Source organism: Cottoperca gobio, chromosome 13 (genome assembly GCF_900634415.1).
Source record: "Cottoperca gobio chromosome 13, fCotGob3.1, whole genome shotgun sequence".
NCBI classification, from domain to species: Eukaryota; Metazoa; Chordata; class Actinopteri; order Perciformes; family Bovichtidae; genus Cottoperca; species Cottoperca gobio.
In genome coordinates this window covers 10,310,546-10,332,736 of record NC_041367.1, presented here as the reverse complement: position 1 = coordinate 10,332,736, position 22,191 = coordinate 10,310,546, and the positions used below count along the sequence as shown (strand labels likewise).

At 39.0% G+C, this 22,191-nt stretch overlaps 1 protein-coding gene across 1 annotated transcript in view; it reads left to right on the top strand.

The window, feature by feature from the left end:
- grik4 (glutamate receptor, ionotropic, kainate 4) overlaps window positions 1–22,191 on the top strand; it is a 272,241-nt gene that overhangs the window by 118,884 nt on the left and 131,166 nt on the right. Inside the window, 1 exon segment of the mRNA XM_029446271.1 lies at window positions 9,785–9,918. Within this exon segment, the coding sequence (XP_029302131.1) occupies window positions 9,837–9,918 (82 nt within the window). The 5' untranslated portion in view covers window positions 9,785–9,836.

The window sequence follows — 22,191 nt, the reverse complement described above, 5'->3', positions numbered from 1 at the left end:
TTCTCTAAGATATTGTTAAATGAACCGCTGCAAATTCTGCAAATTCCCTGGGCTCCCCACCAGTCAGCGAATTTGATAAAGCCTCTTAGATTAGTGTACAGTAAGCCAGGTTTTCTTAGAATTACTACTGTCCTGATTCCATTTCATGAGCGTCTTCAGAGCAGTTTCCATCAACCCTGTATTACCCCTGACACGGACACCGCTGAGATTTGGTGTTAAAAAAATAAAAATAAAAATGTGTTTAGTGTTGGGAGATGTTGGTGTTGGTGGAGTTTAGCTCATTCCAGAGCAGAAACGGTCATTTCAGAGATTTGAACAATGGAGCTTTCATTCATATTTTCCATAATACCAATACCTTCTCACTTTCTCCTTTGTTGAGTTCATTGTTGTTTCTCATGTCTAGACATTTCAAACAGACCGACATACAGACGGTTTCTTTGAACTCACTGCAAACATTCACTCGAGGAGTATTCATGCTACATGCATATTAATTTTCTGCAGCTTCTGACAGTCTCTCAAACCTCCCTGAACATTGGTCACACATCACTTATTTCCATCTACAAGTTGCTTTTGTGCCAGTTCTGAGACTCCCAATGCAACAGTACATGAATATATGCAAATATGTGAGTCTCATTATTCATCTGACTTGCCTTTGGTTCAATCTGTCAGTTTTAATGGGTCATTTGCAATTGAATTACACAATATTTGATGTGTGATTGACAGTTTGGGTATTTGGATTGTGTAAACTATTGCTCTGACAGACAAGTCAAACAGCTGTCAGACCATCCTGTTCTGTCAATCGTTGATCCTACTCACGTTGCCCTGTTGACATAGCGCAGACAACCACACGGTCTTGATTGTCTAACCAAGCTGAGATCTGTAATTGTAGTGATCTAACAGGAGTTCCTACTGGATGTAGTTGATTGGGCTAAATAAGAGAATAAGGAAAGGACAATACCTTATTTGCATGCATTATCAGGACTGAAGGTTGCCTTCACCAGAGTCCATTATTTACTGATAATGGACACCTCGAAGGGCATTATCCCACTTACACCATGGTCACTTGCCAAAGACAAAGATTTAAGACCACAATAACGTTTTACTGAGGGCTTGACTAATACCTGGAACATTCATTACCATCCCAAAAGGTTCTTATGCAATGAATACGTTCACTACTTCAGTAAATAGGATGAACCTTAGATACAACTTGGCAACGGGAGATAGTTTTAGTCCGCGCAGCTCGCAGAACCCTTTGGCTCAGCTATGAGCCAGAAAGCTAAAGATATACTACTAAGATCCAAAGTCAATAACATTACATATGTTTGACAAACAATAAATAGATTTAACCATAAGACTAGCTAGCTATCCAGCTATGTCATTGTCCCTAAATCAATATCAAGATTGAAGTACTTTGAGTTTTGTTTACGCAAATGAAAAGGGCGCCTATAAATACAATTTATTATTATTATTATAATAAGTAGCAAGTTCAATAGCAAATGGGATGAGACGATCGCTTATGTCAGGGGTCGGGAACCTTTTTGGCTGGGAGAGCCATAAAAGCCAAATATTTATTTTATGTATTTCCTTGAGAGCCATATATTTAATAAATTTGAATGCAACTTTATGCATGCATTTTTTAATATAACATGTCTCCGAGTACTAATAGCAGTATCAGTGTTTCATTGAACAGGAGCTCTTTTATTAAATAAACTAAATGCTTACGTTATTTATCTCATTTATGAGCACGTTTCAGTGTTTACTGCACGGGTGTCAAACTCAAGGCAATTATATCCGACCCGCGAAAAAATGGGTCTCTGGGACGATGTGAGCTGGCCTGTTTGTGCGACATAACGAAGCATCTCACTGTTAAACCTGCAGCTTCAGGGCCGTGTGATCACGGACATGTGTGATGCTGAGCTGCCTGTGGGAGACTCTGATGCAGAAGTAAACTTTGGTCACTACGTGTTTCCAAACACTGACAAACATCTCCACCGCTGTGTTCCCGACAGCATTCTGCTGATCAAATGAGCGCATTTGCCGACTTTGCAGCTCAGAAATTTTAATTGAACTGCTCAGCAACCCGTCTGCAGTTGACTTAAATATGTTCCATATCTATGTGTATTGTTGGGTTTTGAAGCCCAAAGGGCGCTGTGATAGTCTTTCAATTGAATCCAGTAAACTTCTAGTTGATCAAGATACTTATTTATTTAAAGTGATGATGACAGCAATGTCAAAAAATACCCTCAGCCGAGGACACTTTCACACACCAAGTCCACAGTCCGAATCAATAAAGAGCCAGTTAGCTGTCTGTTGGTACAAGTGAAAGTGGTACAAAAACATCATAAACATTTTGCTATATTCTCTACAGAAGGGTGTCGTCGTCCCTCATTGGTCCATGTTGGCGCGGTTATGCCCCTTGGTGGGCCGTCTTGTTGTGGCGAGATGGAGGTAGACCTGAAACTCTTTGAAGAGAACCTACAGTGCTTCACATTCATAACTAATATAGTGCTCATTATACATTTGTGCAGAAATACATGTTGTGCAATAATACATTTAGATTGAGGTGGACGAGTACATGTGATAATCATTAAATGTGACACAATACAATCAGGAGTTTATTTACTTTACAGTATCCTGTTCAATAAATGTGGACCGTGTTTGGCCCTCGACGTAGTCCCAGTTTTTAATGTTGGCCCCCGGTCTACTGCTTGCTTTGCGCAGTTTCGCGACGGGCTTTTTTGTTCAAGGATCAGTGTATTAACATTTTGTTGATTTCTTTGTGTTAATCTCAATTTTTCATCTTCTATTTGATTTAATTCTCCCGTTGTTAACTCCTTGTGCTGTTTCTCCCTTTTCTTTTCAATTTCTCTTTGTTCAGCTGCATCCCAGTATTTAAAGTTGTTATATTCTCCAAATACATTAAAATAAATGTTGAAGTTACTCAGTGTTGTAATTACATGTTAGCCTAAGGGTAAGGTGTTAAAATATATTGCAATAGGAGGCTTGGACTGCGTCCCTGTTGCTATGGTTAATCATTATAAATACAGCCAGCACATTCATTTTGAACGGTGAACATACAGATTCACTGGAAGAACTTAGTATTATTATCAGGTAATGATGAAGAGCAAGCTGGCAATCAGAATCAAGTATTTACCCAGACCCTGATATAAGGATTAATACGAGACTGGTGTCATGGGATGCAGAGCAAATTGGTGCTGTTGCCAGACAGTCAACATGATATCTAAGGTCAGTCTTGTTGCCAGCTCGTCAGTCAGTGAACCATTACCCCCCATCACTATGTGTAGTGTGAGGGTCAGAGTAAAACTGCTGTATTTATAACCCTCTTCAACTCTCTGAGGCCAGAGCGGCTCTCGTGTAATATTAGTTTACTCCTGTGCTGATCTGAACGCCCACCTGCAATAAAACATGGCTACTATAACTGTACGTGTTACAGCCCAAACATTGCATCACAACTCACAGCTAACAGCATGCCGTTTGGAATCATTTGCCTGTAAGGTTTTAATCTTGAGGAGTATGTGTGCGTGTGTCATTTAGTGCAGAAGTCAGATCCCTACAATTTAAACCTTTCTCACTGGTAATTTTCACCTGAGATAAAAATGTAAACTGTGCACATCTCACTTGGTTGCAAACACACGGACACACACACATTCTCACACAATAGGGAGCAGGGGGTTGAGATTTGAGAATGAGATTGAGGAAAAATGGTTCTATTGCTTCAGAGTATCTGTTTTCCTCCACACGCTGTATAAATACAAAGGCCTATTTGTAAACTATGACACTAATATTACAGCAGTCTGTGCTGAAAAACCTCCTTTTGATTTCATAGAAGTGGGATTTAGCTTAAAAATGGATTGTGTGTGCGTGTGTGTGTGCGAGCGAATTGTTGTGTTTTTATTGAACAAGCATGGACCGGCCAGTGGAGAGAGACATATTAATAGTTTGTCACATGGAAGGATTGCCAGGCCATTCTTGAATATAGTGTAATGTGTTGTTTTATTCCGAACCAAAAACCTCCTTTATCAGTCTTTCCAACATTTTCCAATTCTTCAGCATGAAGAATGAATGCAAACTCAAGCAATCTCCACATTATTTCCACATAATTATTACCATCTCTAACTTATTTATCTCAGTCTTTTGCATATTGTTCCAGTTCTTTATTTATGACAAATGCTGCACTAAAAACATTCATTTTAAAAGATGTGTTTTGTTTTCACTGCAACAAATTATATTTTTTGAGCATTGTGAGTTCTTTAAAGCTGTATTAATTTAGTTTTGGCTATTAGGAGGAAGAAAAAACATTTATAAAGAGCTTTGGCTACTGCCAAACAGTTGCCTACTTACACATCCACCGAACGTGGGGCAACATTATTATCACATCTTCCAGTAAATACTATCCATACTGTCCACAGCAGATATGAACAAAACTGCTTTATATTTATTGTGTTTTTTTCTGTCTTCAGTTCTTCTAAGTTAAGTACAATCTTTAAAGGCAGGTACTTTCTGTCCTTCCTTAGAATAGAGAAACTACAAAACACAGTCTGTGTTAAACTGTACATTATATCTGAAACAAGAACTGTTTTTAAAACCGTGTTCAGAACAGCTATGATTACACTGCAGTCACCTTTTCTCTGATTTCATCTCACCATCTCAGCGTGCGCTGGCTATTCAGTGAGCAAAGAAACAAAAGAAGAGTTACAATAGCTGGCATTTTATTTCACGATCCTCCTATTCAGTATTCAGGGGAGGCTTATACTGAAAATGCAATGGGTACAACTCTATACAGTATGATTGCCTGTCTGTCTACCTATTCATGCCAACTCACAGTAAAAGTAATCTGCGCTGTTGTTCTCTTCATTCCTCCACAACCCAGTCTCTGCAGTGGGACTTATATGTTGAGGATTTTGTCACTGAGGAAGAATCATCACAGGGTTGTATTGTCATGAGGTTTCTGTCCAATATTTTAGTGTCATGAAGACTTTATATATCTATAAATACTACAGCAGACGTCATTCCAAATCTAGCATTTAACATTTAGTTTAAAAAATGTGATGCCAGACGGGCAATGTATGAAGAACCAAACCTGCCTTCAAGAAACAAAAGAATGGTCAAGATAAATTGCGGCGATGTTGGCCTTCTGGCATGAAGGGAGGGAGTTTAAAGAGGCTGCTTGGGATAGAGAGAAGAGGAGATCTTGAGACTCAGATTATGTTTCTTTGTCCACATATCTGCTATTCTGCTACAGTAGAGTAGCAACACAGTAGTAGAGATATATATCAATATGTTTGTGTTTCACAGATCAACAGCTAAACTCAAATTGATGTAATAGATTCAGGAGTCTTTGGAGGAGAAATGATTCAACTCTTAATATTACCCCTGTATTGAGTGTATTGGAATTTGTGTTGAACTCTTACATGAAGAAGCTGATCTCACTGAAGAGCCATTAGAGTTAGATTGACTACCAATCTAAAACCTGCCAAGGCTTTTGTCTCTACTCAATGGTGGTTTAGCTTGTGGAGGCTGCGGCTACAGTATCTGAGCTACCATTGACATTGATTTGCCATACTTACTTTCAAGGATATCGAAACAGCCTTGTGTACCTCCAATTGAAGTAAAATAAATGGTGTGTTAGTAAAGGTGATAAAGCCTTCAACTCTTATCTCAGAGATGTGTCTATCTAACACAATGCAGTGTGTGTTGCGGATCAAGCCAGTCTCCTGTGCTGCTGTACTAAAACATGTACTTTGGGCTATTAGTTGTGTTGCTCTAGGGTCAAGCTAATTGAACAATAAAGCGACGTAATCCCCATGTGTGCATAACGATATAAGCTGCAAGGCATTGTCAATTCATTTTGGAACAGGCCTCTCATTTGATGCTGTTTTTCTCCTTTTCTAAAAACCTTGGGGGAAAACTTTTGACAGCTGTTATTTGCATAGTTTTCCTAGGAAAGGTCTTTGAAATGATTTTGATGTTTTGACAGTCGGATCCAACGGTTCCCAGGGCTCTCCAGCAATAACTCAGTAAGGTAAGGTCTAAGAACCTGCAAATGTTACCAAAAAAAGAAAATGTAGGCAGATGAGATTGAAGAGAACCTGTAAACCCATATTTAACATGGTATTCACATTGCCGGGGTTGGGGATTTGATTTCCCCGTGCCAGTGTAGGCCATTAATCCTGACAGAAATTATGATGCTAGAAAAAATACATTTGTCTGTAATACTGTTCTGATACTAAAAATATATTATGCTTTATTTTACTCCTTTTATTAAATACGTTAAATAAAAAGATATGCAGTCGCAGCCTGAGTGATTTGTTTCAGGGTGTAAGAAAGGTTACAGACATATACACACACAGAGTTACATATAATGATAATCACAGGCTTGAGGTTTTCACACTTACTTACAAACACTTTTCTGGGTGTTGCTTAGAAAGGGCACTTCTTCTCTCCCCCATCTAGAACTTCTGATTTAAATTAGTTGTTGTGAACCAAAAGACTTGATGATGTTATATCCGATAAAAAAAAATACCATGCAAAGGAACAATTCATCATACGCAGCTACAGTACACGGTAGACATTATTTGGCACTATGGGATGCTATCTATTCTCTGAGGAAGAATTTGGTCCATGTATTACGTGGATTCTACCTTCAATGGGCTTGATGCATGGCAATGTTGTTCATAGAGTACTCACTTACATTAAAACAGAATAGGCTTTCTGTGGAGTGCGAGAGTGATCGAAAACAGTCTTATAGTGCATAGGATACAAGTCAGCAGCAGAGTACATACTATATTCCGAGGCCATAAATAAATGTAATGAAACAAAACAGCAATTCCTTACACCAAAAACAAACAAATCTTTCACTGCCCACAGCAGGCTGAGCTCCTCTGTAATGTCCCCTGTGTGGTTGATAACATTTTCAGCAATGTGGCGAGCTGCCACCAGTTCTTGCAAGACCTCCACTGGGTCTTCAGCCCCCACTCCTGTAGCGAAGTCCAAGTGGCCAGCTGAGACACTTCCCCAAATCCAGAAAGTACTACCACGAGAGACAAATGTGCTAACATTTCCGAAATAATGAACCCGGTATAAGCACAGAGCAGTGGACTGCTTCCTGATGAAAATGACATTGTGGCTACATGTGCACCTCTGCTGGCTTTGTGCCTGTACAGAAATAGAAGCTCTATTCTATTGAGTCTGGCTGCACTAATCTTGCTGTCTGCCATCTTCACAGGTGTACTGTGTGACATTTGGATTCTTTGTCCTCCATGCACCGGACAGATCAAAATGGCTGACTATATTTGGAAGGATGAGTCTAAAGAGACTCTTTGTTTGTCCTGTCCAAGGTAAAGTCTTTACAGCTCCAGTGTCCTTCCAGTACAATAATGTCACTCTGGTTGCACTGAGTTATAGTCATTAAGGCAAAAGGCAGAAGGCACTGTCCTCTGTCTCCGCTTACCAGAACCACCCACTCCTTCCCTGCCTTTAATAAAGATTCAATAACAAAGCCTAACCTTGATGAAAAGAGAACATGACTTTTATTTATCAAGCATCCAAGAATAATTTCAAGGCATCATCGGACTAAAAATACCATGAATGACAAAATCGTGTTGTGACGTGCCGTGTTTTTTCTCAGTAAACAAGTTTTGAACGCAGCACTGACCCATCTTCACCGAATAAGATGATATTGTGAACTTGCTTTTACAAAGCTGCCTATTTATTCATCTAGTAGACGAGGAGCAGTATTCCTTCAATCGTTTGGAGTCGTGATTCGGGCCACTTGGTGAATATAATTCAGATTTTCACCTTCTTTTAGCTCTGTTGTTGGTTTCTACCAACTCCTCAGGGAAATATCTGGCTCTTTAGCTGCTAAATACTGCACTATGTTCAGCAGTTGGTTTATAGATGTGTGTGTCTGCTGTTTGGTGCTGAGCAGGTAGGGGTTTTACAGTGGTTTTAGAGCTTTCTTTGAGGAGAACAGCTGCTTGCTGCAGCTAAAAACTACACTTTAAGAGCAATGAGAGTGACCCAAAACAGTAAAGTTGTGGGAAATTATAATAATGTATTCATTATAGCAGTTTTAAACCAATTTAATTCAATCTGGCGATAAAACTTTCATTGTTTTATCAGTATGGCTGTTAAATGTTCCTGGTCACTGTATAATTGTAATTGTGTCTTGGCTACAGTTACAACTTTGATGAGTCAATGACAATGATGTTGGTCTGCACATCTTTATGTCATGCTTTCCTAACATGTTCACAATATCAAGGATAATTTGTCTATGTATTTTAGCTTGTGTGTAATTCTTGTTTAATTCTTATGTGTAAAAGCTTTGAGGTGCAATACATGCTATCACAGCTGCAACCACATCAGCTCTGTTTAACTCTATTTGCATGTTTTCAATTAAGCACACATTGAAATAACTCTGTGGCTTCAGGTTTACGGATGAAGCAATTATCCTGAACATGGACAAAATCATTCAAATCAGCATTAATCCATTTCATTTTATTTAAATAAAGTGTGTATATTTGTCCTATCTATGTCCACATGCTGTGGACTCCTAATACCTCTAGATAAGGAGATCATTTCTTAGGTTTAGAGAGTTAATAGAATACTTTTACTCTAAAAATAGGACCAAACTCATGTCTGCATCCCGGGTTGAATTGCGGGTCAATTAGGACTGATTCGGAAATCTTTGATAAATACGGGACCCGTCTTCTCCTGCACTTAAACTATTCCCATGACTAAGAACCTAATGTACCCCCTCTAAAAGCCCCAATGTACCTTGTTATCATCATTGCTGTGGGTCTCTTGAAGCAGAACTACATCCAACTTTCTCATCATCATCATCATCATCTCCGCAAACGCTGCTCTTTTCTTTTTTTCCCTCGCACCATTAATGTTTAATAACTCTGTTTTGAAACTCGCCATAGTATGACAAAATTGAAATTACAGAAGAGGAATAACAGGGAACAGAATGTATGTAATTGACACATGGAATCATATCATGTTAATACCTTTTACATATTGTGCTTTTTTTTTGGCATTTGTGCACATTTTAAGCCTTGGATGCCAGAAGTGACATGAAGAGCAAAGCAGCGCATGATCTGTTACCAGTGTTAAATTATGAAACAGAGCTCAACCATAACAGTTGCCCTGCTGCCTTTGGAAACCAGATTTGGACCACTATCAAGCATTTATGCTGACTGTTTTCCCCCCATTGGTAAAAAACAACAACTTTCTGCAATCTTCTGCCTGTGTCAATGAGAGGCTGCTGTCACATTGATTTACTGAGATGAAAACAATGAAACTGGTGAAATAGAGGAATAAAAAAAAGCATTCTCTTTCACTTTCACACCAGTAGATGAAGAGAAGAAGGCTCTGTGAAGTTCAATGCGAAGATTTACTCTCTAGAACATCACCAGGGCAAATGTTTGGGTCATTATGGAAGGAGCGCGGGTGTTCGTCTCTTCCTCTCTGACTCCCACAACAGAAAACATAACCATTATAGCCATAATATTACAAGAACACCAGCAACGAGGGGAGAAAAGTCATCAATACTCCTGTGGGCCTCAGTTTCACTTAGCAGCAGTTTCACACTCTGACTAACAGATTCCCAGCATGCAACAGGAGTGATAGACAGCGAGAGAAAGAGAAAATACTGAATGTGTCTGCAGGTTTAATAGTCTGCTGCACAGCTTTGGCTTGTGCGTGTCCCTCTTCATCTTGGTTGATGTATAAATGTCGTGCTCTGCTTTGTATTTTTTTTCAGGTGGCTGTGACAGGGGCACCCCCGGGGCAGGACCCATGAGGAGTCATAGAAGATGCTCACAGCCTGGGCGCTTCTGCTCTTCTTAGCCATGTGGGTGAGAAGCACCTCTGGTGGCCCGCTCTCCTTCAGAATAGGTAAATTATACGACTAAATTGCAATATTGTACAGTCTAGTAGCAGTGGAAAAACTGCTGCCGAGTCTGACCCATTGTTGACCTTGGAAGTCTTCTTTTTTTAATGGTTCAGAGACATTTCAACTCTTGCTGGATATTCATATGCATAACATGATTTTCTTTTCCATATTAAATTAAAAAATCTGTGAATTGATAAATTTTAATAAAAAATGTAATTATCGAGCTTGAGTTTAAAGCAATTTGCCGTTGAAATGTTAGCTCGAATTGATAGCACAGTCTAACTTCACAGTCTGTAATGGGAAAATGTGCTGAAGAAATTAAACCAAATGTGTTAAGAGAAACTCAGTGATTCCACAGTCTCACATGGCTTCAGGGCTATATCACAATACACCAAAAACATCAATACCACAAATATATTAACACTTCTTTTTCTTGAATGTCTAATAAATATTAATAGATTTCTTAGTAGTAGTGCAATCCAATATAATATGTAACCATAACCATGATCTTAGTTCAACCCCATTGCTAACCCTTACCCATGTCAGGTCAAACTCAGTGACATTTCAATGTCACATTTGACCATTTTAAATAGTATGATTAATATAATTGCTGGCTAAATCAATGTCATTGTTACGCCAGAAGCTTGAACAGTTCAAGACAATAGCACAACGTTTAGAGCAAACAACAAGGATATTCTGCTTCTAGAAATTGTGGCAGATCGGTGGACCACGGTTGAAACTGACCAGACGTTGCATCCGAGAGGGCATGGTTCAAAAGTCTCATAACCTGACAGAGTCTGTTAGTAACCAATGGGAGTTGTTCCTTCTTGTTATTATTCTCCTACAGTCAGCAGGTCTCTGACACCCTGTCACTTTCTCCCCGTCTACCAAAAGTTTGACTGACTGTCTCTTTATTTATTTATGTATAGACCCCTTGTCTTAGGTGTGTGTGTGTGTGTGTGTGTGTGTGTGTGTGTGTGTGTGTGTGTGTGTGTGTGTGTGTGTGTGTGTGTGTGTGTGTGTGTGTGCACTGTATATGGAAGCAAATAGAGGTAAAGATCGAGAATGAGATTCTCCAGCTCACAGACTGTGCTCCCATCGTGGCACTCTTTAAATTTATGGTACGGTTGTCAACTTTCAGGAACAGCTGAGAGTGAGATTTGTTGTCTGGGAAGAAGGGTGGAAGTTAATTACACTAGATCAGTATTACAAATCCCCATGTGGTTATTGTAAGGCTATGAATACATCAAGTAAACTCAAATGAGTTAAATTATTTAAAACAAATAGTTTGCCTTTGTGAAAACTGCTCTCTTCTGCTGCTGTGGATTCAGTTCTCAACATGATGAAACTGCAGTGCAGGGAACTCATTGCTGGAGAAATGAGTTTAAGTAATGATGAAAACATTATTTACTTTACCTCGGAGAAATTCCCTGTCTACAGCCTCATAAATGCATATTGGAACTTTATTGCAGTCCCTTTCTGATCCTTCCCTTCGCCCTTTATGTTTCCAATTTTGCGAGAGAAGTAAGTCTTTTTATCCTTCCAGTATTTTGAGCCTGACAAAATGTTCAACTGTCATCTTTGAACAGTATCAACATTTCTTATTTTTAAGCAAGACACGTTTTTATCGCTCTCTAGTCTTCTCTCCTGTCTGCTCCGTGTCTCACAGCTCTGCCACAGCACTGCTAAGATTTGCAGAATCTATTTGGTGTTTTTGCATATGATGCCCCAAACCATCTTCTGTATTTTGAAAACAACACAGCCTTTAAAGTTTACTGTATCAACAAGACAGAGAACAAATCATTCCTTGTTTGTGAATATTGTTGAATAAATGAGCCCCATGTTTCTGCTTTCTCTCCGCATTCTCTTCCACCCTCCACCTGAATGTACCAAACCTCCGCAGCGATGGTGATTTGTGTTTATCTCAGTCATGTCGCATCGCTGATGGATAATTAGGCAGTTGGCCTGTTTTTCCTTTTCTTCTAATGTCATCTGTATACAGCAGTCTCTTTGCCAGTGTACTGTCAGTATGTGTTTGTGTGTGCTCTACCCATGTGTGTGTGTGTGTGTGTGTGTGTATTTATGCACAAGGCAGTACAAGGCATAGATATGCTCAAGCAGAGACACACACAAAAACACACACATTTCATAACACACCAAGGCACGCAAACAAACGCATACCCCCAAACACCACAACAAACTCCCTGCCATTTGCACTCTAGGAGATGGTATTTAACATGGCTATCCCTCGAGTCCTGCCTGGCTGGCATAATGTCACTGTCTGGCCTTCTCTGAATGTATCAGTGCCAAAAACAACCTTCCACCCTTGCCACATGCCCCTCCAGGACCATCCAGCAGCCAAGCTCAGCGTAGGTGAGGAGCTTATCTTTAGTCTCTGCTGTGTTGTTGGCAAGTCCGGGGATAAAATGGACTTTCGTTTGCAAATTAGTTGGCATGTACGGTAGGTCTTCATGCCCTCTGATAGACCATCTGATTGCTTAGATAGGTACAAATAAAAGGTGGTTTTCATTAGATTTCTTTTTTTTACAGTGTTGGAACAATGTAACTTGCAGTGTTGTTGCACAGCAATGAAAGATTAATTACAGGGATATTGACCTGAGAGAGTACAAATAATTGAATTTGCTTCAGTATTGCTTCTAATAAGAAATACCACACAGACAAGCTTAGAAGCTGTAACTAATCATGAATAGCAATAATTTAACAGACTACATCAAAGAAATAAACACATAACATGTTCAATACAGTAAAACTCGATTCACAAAATGAAAAAACGTTCCGTTGAGAAGACCTCTTATTGATTCAGACATGGGACCAAAGAAGTAAAACATAAAAACAACAAGGGATCTTGCAAAATATTACATGAAAAACCCTGTTTGTTACCATATGGTGCAGCTTGTTGTTGTGGGTGGTATTCCCCCGTTAGTTAAGTGAAAGAGCGTCTGTCGTCAAATTTCCTCCAGCCAATAAGCCGATGCTTATACAAACCTGGAGAAGTCTTAAACACACCAACACACACACACACACACACACACACACACACGCACACACACACACACACACACACACACACACACACACACACACACACACACACACACACACACACTCACTACTATGAGCTGATGTCTGTCTTTGTTAGTACAGGGAGTTAACATCTAGGATAAAGGTCAGGAGAACTGACATGATCCTTTGTCAGAGCTACAATCATCAACACTGCTGACTTTGAATTACACTGCACATAAGCGCCTCATGCACACACGAATACACACCGTCTCTGTTCTGTGTTATATCATACTGAGGGCAGTCATCACTCATTACAACCACTGAAGTGCCCTTTAGCAATGCTCTGAACCCTAACTGCCCCAGTGGAGCTGCTCAGTGGCCAGCAGATCAGACTGTGGTTGTACTGGGCAGCTTCCAGGTCTGATTGTGTAACTGTGTGAATGTGATCGGAGTGCTCTTGGAAAAGAGAACATTGCTCTCGGTGCAACTTCCCCGAATAAATAAAGATGAAAAAAAAGAAAAGAATATAAAAGCCAATTATCTGCTATTCGTAAATCAAAGGCAGTAGAAGGTTTGATAGGAGATGGGTTGGTTTTCCATCTTATGGCACCTATTGAAATGAACTTAATTGGAAAAGTTAGCGCCTTGAGATTGCTTTTAGCTTGGAAAGGCGCTTTACAAATAAAATGTATTATTATTATTATTATTATTATTATTATTATTATTATTATTATTATATTATTATTATTATATTATTATTATTATTATTATTATTATTGGAGCAAAGTTCCACTGAGGTTTTAAAATGTTTTTAATTTCCTTCAACCAGGTATTCCAAATAAGTGAGCGTTAATACGCTGCATGAATCAGTTTTGCTTCTGAGAGACAATCAGAGGATGTGTCTTCGGTTTATTATTAAATCCAGACAGGCGCTTACATCAGGTTCTCTTGTGAAGCCCACTCAATGTTTCCTAGCGTTGCGCTTCACCACAGGGAAGTCCTCCTCCTTTGAGACCAACACTAAATTTAGCTGTTGGCTGCCACTGGGTGTCGGCTCACTCTGGTGCCAGGACATTTCCTCAGCATATATCCTTTCTCTCACCTTAAATGAGCTGTCTGTGACAAGACAAGGCAAGAGAACAGGCTTTGGATTCATTTTTTTTAGAGCATATGTAGTTTCTCTTTAAATGTAAGGATTCATTTCAATTGTTATGAATATCTCTTGTAAGTGTTCATATTGGATATGTGCAGCCAAAATCTTCCATGGTACTGTTTTGTATTGCATTACAAATGTGATTTGAATGTTCTTGATGTGTCTTCACAATGCATCAAGTATATAAGCAGCTGCTCTCCGTGTTGTGTCACAGCAACCTTTGGAGAAAACCTTTTGAATAACATAAATTGCTTCACAAAATCTCTACTTCAGGACACACTGTAGGTCGGTCTGACACTTATCACACGGACATTAAAGATGGCTGTTCATTCATCTTTAAAACACTCGAAGTTGCTAAATATCTATATATGGATCAGTCAGTGTTTGTTTTAACTGTGTGCATTTTATTCGACTTTGAAATATATCATTATGTCGTTTGTTCTATTGATTACCATTGAAACTAATTTCAGCACATGTACACATTGTCAATATACAAACATTTAGTTTGAATGAGTTATGCAAAGGGCAGTAGGGGAACGTATTAAAAAAAAACTGATATTTTTCTGCCACTGACATTTCATGAGAAATCACATTTCTTATTATTAGGTCCTCAGGGAGGCTGGCTATGTTTGTTGATTTTCTTTGCCCATTTATTCATACAGTTTTTAGCCTCTTAGATGCCCAGGGGCGTCTTTAACAGACGCCTGAAAGTCATCAACTTGCGAAGATGCAATAGTTTTCATACTGTGATCATCCCAAATTGCTTCCCACACATGGTGCATTTATTTTTGACATTTTGTATCCATAATCTCTTTCTTGTCACTCCCCAAAACCTGTGATCATAGATCTGGTTGAGTAGATCCTGATTCACAACAGATGGTCCCATCTCTCCCATGTACATCAGCAGAATCTTTCATTAGACAACACTGAGCATACAGTTTATTGTGTTGACTGCTTTAGATTGTTAAATCTCCTTTGACACAATGAGAAAATAATGTTACCTTTACTGCTTTTTTTTTTACATTCTACTATATTTTCAATATTAAACAAGAATGTTACCATTTGTTGCATAATACCAAAGTTATAGCTCATTTTCATTTGCACTCCCTTAATACAAAATGATGCACAGCAGTACATCACACACACACACACACACCATGTCACCTAAATGTTACACAAATGAAAAGCATGTATAATTGAATGAAAATAAAAATAAAGTGCAAAGTAAGAGGCGTCAGAGTTGAATAGCTTAATAGAATTCTAGAAATGCTCGACTAATCAATGTGGCCTTGTGGTTTTGTCTGAATTTAATAAAGATGTCCTTTTTCGCTCTTGGCATTTAAACCTTCATCAAACTTATAATACCTTATGTATACATTGAAATGTCAGCAGGCATATTAAATTGCTCAATTTAGATGTTCTAGATGTTTATAGTCAGATTATAGTCTTGGTTTTATTTTTAAAGTTTTGTATTATGTGTTCAGATGTAAATGTGGCAGTACTGTAGCATTTCAGTGTCTCCTTTTTATTCAAATTCATTGATAGATGTATAAATGTAGCTGGTCTGGCCTTGACGCTGCATTTTGCTGCAAACTGTGAAATTTGTGGATTATGAAATAAAAGATCCTCAAATTAAATATACAGAGAAACAAATATATGTCAACAGAAATGGATTATTGATGAAATATTAACCTATTACATGAATGTATCCATGACAAATACAGTAATTTATGTTAGTACAAAAGCGTAACGTATATTGATTTCTTTCAGAATAAATGCCAAATGAGTTCACGTTCAAAATTAGAACATAGTGTATGATTTATGATAATCGTACATTATTTGGAATTACTATTTGGCTCAGCTATAATTTGCCATATCCAGATAACACAAAGTAGTTTATTTTATGTTTTATCAGATAAGTCAGACTATTTCTGAAGTTGTTAAAGTGTATTTTGTAGTTCTTGCAAATAATCTCCAAACAAGTTTGACACCTAATTAAGATAACTTATAATGACATCTTTATAAAACTTCAGACTTGTGCTATAAGAAAATACTGGGGCATACAGGCTGTGTGAAACCTGCTGCTGTACTCACTCCGCCTGAGGCTTGTTGAACATAAAATGTTCATATTTCCTTACATTACCCCAGAATAACACTTACAGAGCCCTCCTGAGTACTGAGGGAGCAGCAACTAGACTGGCTACACATACAAAAAGTCAAGACAACTTTTTCTTTGCCTCTTCGCTCCCTTTTCCACACTCAGGGAGAGAACACCATAGAAGATTCTGGGTGGTCCAAATTCAATTGGCTCCACTCTCTCAGCAGCAGCGCCTCTCAAGACTGGCATCACTGGAGCTGTGAGTCAGTGGGTTGCAGTTTGTCGTGAGATAGATGTATTGAAGGCAAAAAGCACTATAATGTCGTCACTCTCACTGGAGAAAGCCCTTGTTAAAGTAAAGTCAGTGAAACGGCATACACTAGCTCTTAAAGTCCTAAAGTTGTAAAAAAACAGGGGAAGTCCTCAGACATATGCATTTGTTTGTGCCACACATCATACACACAAATATAAAATTTGACTTTTTGGTTATGTGATTTGTGACTCTCAATTTAGCAAAACTCCAGATCACATTACAACAAAGACATTTTTGACATTTAACGCAGCTTTTCAAAATGATTTATTCAAACAGTATTGTTACCTGGCAGTTACAGTATGGTCAAAGTATATTAAAGCTTCGGCAAGTAACACACAGGTGACGGCAGTCGTGGTTATGGTTTTAAAAAGTACTCATTGTTTCAAACTTTGGTCTCTGGCATGTCAATCATACTATGCCACATCTACTATACTTATTCATTTTTACTTTGCTACATAAAGGGCACACTTCTTCCTGCACTGACATTGGATATACAACATGTATTCATCATTCACATCATCCAGTATGAATTTCTAGGGATACTGGGCTACACATGTAAGAGTTCATGTATGTGTGTCCAGTCACCAAGGGCATGCAGGGTGGATCGGTTACCTTTAGGCCCACAGATAGTGTCTAATAGCGTAATTAGTCCTGCTGAGCTAATACCCACAAGTCAGCAGCACCACACTGTCAATACCCTCAGTTCAACCCCATGCACATTTACAGTGACTTATTAAGGCTGGCTGTACCATGGCCAGTCACTTCAGTTGGCATCTATGAACTCATTTAATTTACTGTTACTAGAAGAGCAGGGATGATGGCATGTTGTGAGGGATGAAGCGAAAAACACATTAGGGGAAGTATCCTATGAATTGTAGCCTTTTCCTATATTCACACTTCGAGGGACAAAGCAACAGGTGAATATATTTTTAGTTCACCATCTTCCGCCCCCGTCTCTCTCCCCTGTTCCATTCCTCGAAAAACGTATTGCTATTTAAAAACTACTTCACAAAGACGATGTCAGCAATTACTTCAATGGCCATTGTGTTGCTTTTGTCGCTCGTAGTGTACACACAGCCTTAGATCCTCTGAAGCGAAACCTTCACACGTTTCTTATGAAGAAACTGACGTCCAGCTGAGGTGCCATGTGAGGAGACTTCATGATTAATCTCCTTGCTTTTAATGGCTCAGCGATGTGCAGTGCGAGACATTAGGTTAATGACACTCAAGACTTGCCTACTCACAGATATGAAGCTAAAGGGCACATCAGAACTAAACCTCTTTTAGGTGAGCACTTATTACAAGACCAAACTGCCCAGTTCTCTCTACTTCACTCAGATGCTAGCACATGTGAGGAAGAGTTATCAGACAGAAAAAGGGATCTTGATTACATACCAGTGTGTGTACCTGGAGGCAACAATGTCCTGTGTTACAGGATAAGATTCCTCAGAAGTCAGTCACTCAATTTGAAAATGTTTATTGGCTCATATGGATCCCATGCACATGCAGAGACCAATAACAACCTCATGCTTTGATTGAAAGTGGGAGAGTTTATGATTAATCTCTAAGGTTTTAATTACCAGGGGAGGTGCTGGGACCAATCATTTAGTTAATGGCAGGGATGGCAGATAGAAGGGATGCTATGCAATTATGCACATTACTTTGCTCCTGAGCTTAACCACATAAATTATTCAGTAAATCTGATAAAGTCACAGGCATGTAGAGTGTGTGTATTCCTAGTTTCAATCAAAAACCCCAACACACACACACACACACACACACACAAAACACGCCCTCCTGAATGAATGTATCCTGGGATTGTTAAAGACAAAGTCAAATGAATGTTTGCTCATTAACTTATGAACATGTGCAGATATTGTGGTACCAAAACATTGGAATTAAATGATTTAAAAACTAATTACAAGCTACAGGGAGGTGTTTGTGGGTGTGTAATGGAGCTTGTCACATGTTAAGATGGAAGGGATGAGTTTAGCTCATATACATGAGTGAATGAACAGTAATTCCTTCCCTTACAGGAAGGTGTAGTGCAGTGGTGTAGAATGAAGGTCATAACCAGGGCAATGTACGGCAGAGTGATGGCTGAGGTTTAAATAGAAAGCGGTAAATGCTGGTATGGAGGTGTTACATTATTTATACTTCTCTATAACCTATGGATTATCCATTTAATATTACATTTGGCTTGAAATGAATTCTTTGCACTGAATGGTAGGAGTAATGTGATATGGAATGTACACAAGAGTATTAAATCCCATTGTAAACTAAACTTGCATTGCATATGCATGTGCAAAAAACATATGTGAGGTATTTTAAAGCTGCAATACAAGTTAGTATTGGATTAGTGATACAAGCAGATATGATAGTATATATGACCAATCAAATGCAATACATGCACTACACTCATTTAACTTTTGTGAAATGTAGGTTATGATGCAGACTGTCGCTGATGTGCTGAATGTGTGGTGTGCCCCTATAGTGTAATGTATAAATAAAGATTCAACCTTATTCAATATGAGCCAAATCTTACATGGCTATCTCCTCCACTGGATCTTTCTGGGACAAAATCCTGGATGCCAGCCTATAAAACCAACAATGGAGCAGCATCTGTACCGCTTTGGATTATGGTAAAATGCTGCTATAGCAAGCTCTCTTTTATATACTGCTAGCCTACCTCTTGTGAAGTTCCTTGCTTAATGTTCAAGTCGTATCTACTACTTTGCAGATGATATCAACATATTCATGTTGTTTAAGCCTTAAAGGATAGGTGCACATTGTTTTCAAGTTTGTTGAATTTCTCTGTCCATCTATACATTGAACAGGTTAAAGTTAATATAAATATTCCTCTTGTTCATAATGGCCATTAAAACATACCTATCTAATAGACTGCCAATAAGAAAGATGGGCATACTACAATCTGCAGTCCTCATTCCCTGCAAAAATACATTCAAAAGTGTATCTGAGGTTAAAGTGAGGCTTCAGCAGTCTGAGTTTGTCACATCAAGAGAGTATCTTTTAAAGTTAAAGATTTTTTGAACAGAATTCCCTTCACTTTGTGTTCCCCAGTGTAAGAGCCACTTATGCTCAGCTGTGGTAGAGGGAGAGTAAAACAAAGATCTCGTTGACTTATCTAACTCACACTGCTAAGGCCTCACATTTCGAATGATATATATTAGATTTTAGATGTATTTTTGCACAAAATGCGGACTACGGATTTTGTCATCACTTATTTTGGATAGGAATAATTACAGCAAGTAAAACCTGTTTTTGATGTTCAGCTGGCACCTGACTATTGTTTTGAGACGAGTTTTACACAAAGGCATACCATTTATAATGTATCAAGAATTTAATTTTGCAACACATTCCTGGATTACTTACAAGTGGTTCAGGATGCTGCTTCTAGACAATGCTCTTTGTATTCCAGCTCAGTGTAACATTCTTAATCCAATTGGAGATCCTGCATGATTAAGCACCTACCAGCATCAGTGAGCTATAGTTCTGTTTCTGCTGCATACTGTGTGTGTAATCTACAATAACAACTAGCACTTAATATTTTATATATAAGAAGCATTGAAGGTTTTCTAGTGTTTGTGCCTTGCGACGCTGCATTTCCCAAACAAGGACATCAATTCCCTCTTAGCAGTAGCTGTTTTTGTGCAGCGGATCTTGACTCTCTAACATCCATCTCGTCCAGTACGGTCATTGTGGAGAGAGCACTGCTTTGAAAGGGAATTAGAGGAGATGATTAGTCAAGTCTGATGCCAACCAAACACTTATTGTAATTTATTCCCCATGTAAAACCATTTTATACCTATAGCACGTGTGCTCCACTGCTGTGCTAACACCTTTTGTCTCAAAATAACTGAATGTGTTGCAAGCTCCATGAAATTGTGCCAGTTATTGCGTTTATGCCTTGGTCCATTAAAATACAGCTAGAAATGCTGAAAATGCTCTGCTTTTCCTCCTGTGGAGAGCTATGATCTATTGAGAGCTAGGGGGGGAAATAGCTTTCAGTGACTGGGTTTTGATTATGGGAAGAACAACATCAATGCCAACATACACATGCATGTACTGGCTCATGGAAATACAATACTTACCATCAACAGGCACAGGCATTTTTATCTGTTTCTCTCTGGCTGAATCGGTTTTCTTTTTCATTGCGCTGAGAGTAACTTTTCTGATGTCTGCTCATTTAGCTGCTTGTTACTCTGAAGCAGTTCTAAGATCTTCATGCTCAGATGGCTACAGCATTGGTGGCTGTTACAATGTGTTCTGTATCTTCATCTCTTGCTCACAAGATTGCTTATTAAAAAAGTTTTGTCCTGATCAACTACAATAAGTTTAAAGCAACGTTGTTGTTTTTTACTGTACCGTTGCATCTATGTAATGGAATCTATAAATTGGAAGTAATGATAGTATTTAATACTGCAGGTAGTAATGTTCAGGGATGATTGTGAAAGGACAAATGTGTGTAACTATGATGATGATTTTGATGACGGATTGAAGTGTCAGAATTGGTCAAAATTGTCATAATTCAGAATAAATTATGTGGATGTGATGTGGCCAAGATGCTTTGCAGATTGCAGCTTTTGGAGGTTCAGTGGCTGGCAGGTTGATACATTAATACAGAAACACACACACACACACACACACACACACACACACACACACACACACACACACACACACACACACACACACACACACACATTGCCAAGACTATATATTTTTCTTTGTCCTTCTTCCAGCACTGTTGGTCGCGAGTAAAGAAGATCACAAATGGCTGACATTAGGGAACTGACCCTGTCCCATTCATTCCAGATAAGAAGCTTAACTCTCTCACACAAACACACACACGCACAAACACTTGCAGCACATGTACGCATTGTCCTTGCAGTACAAGAGAGAAGCAAGTCTTTCTTAAGGCCAGCGAAGCATGTATGGCTATATAGCTCAAATTAATGGCAGCTATGCTGACGCTAATGGGTGTAGGCTTGGAACATCACAGATGGTTTGTATGGGATTTGCTCTATTACAGCAAAAAAAAAACAATAATGGTTGAGATTAGAGCACTGATGAGATATAGTCCGGTGCTACAGCCAGGAAGTTTCATTGACCTATTACGGATGTTGTTTTCTTTCGCTCCTGGTTTCTCTGCCTCACTTCACAGAGGGCTATGAGATGGTGCAGCAGGGAATTTGTATTATTTCTCTGCGAAGTTTAAATCCTTTTCTTATACAGTATTTTTGGTAATCTTTTTACCTTTTTCATCCCCAATTCGGATTTCCCAATTGTCATTGTGTAGCAGCGCAATTCACTGTTTTCCTGCAAACAGTAAAGACAGTCAAGTGTTTCCTCCAGTTCATGTGGTGTCACCAGCTTCAACACTTCACCTGCCAGCAAGGAGATTATCAGAGGTTCACTCCTGGGTCTGAACCTCCTCTGTAGCGGCACCCTGCCAAACTTGGAACCGCTAGTGCAACAACAGGGACATACATACAATAGACGGTGCTCCATCCTGCTTCAAGAAGATGGCTGGGAGAATCGTTAAAGATTCCAAACACCCGGATAGTTTTCTCCCTGTTGAGGTCAGGAAGAAGGTAGCGGATACACCAGGCCAGCACGAGAGACTCAGGAAGAGCTGCTCCCCTCAGGCCACTTGGATCCTAAAT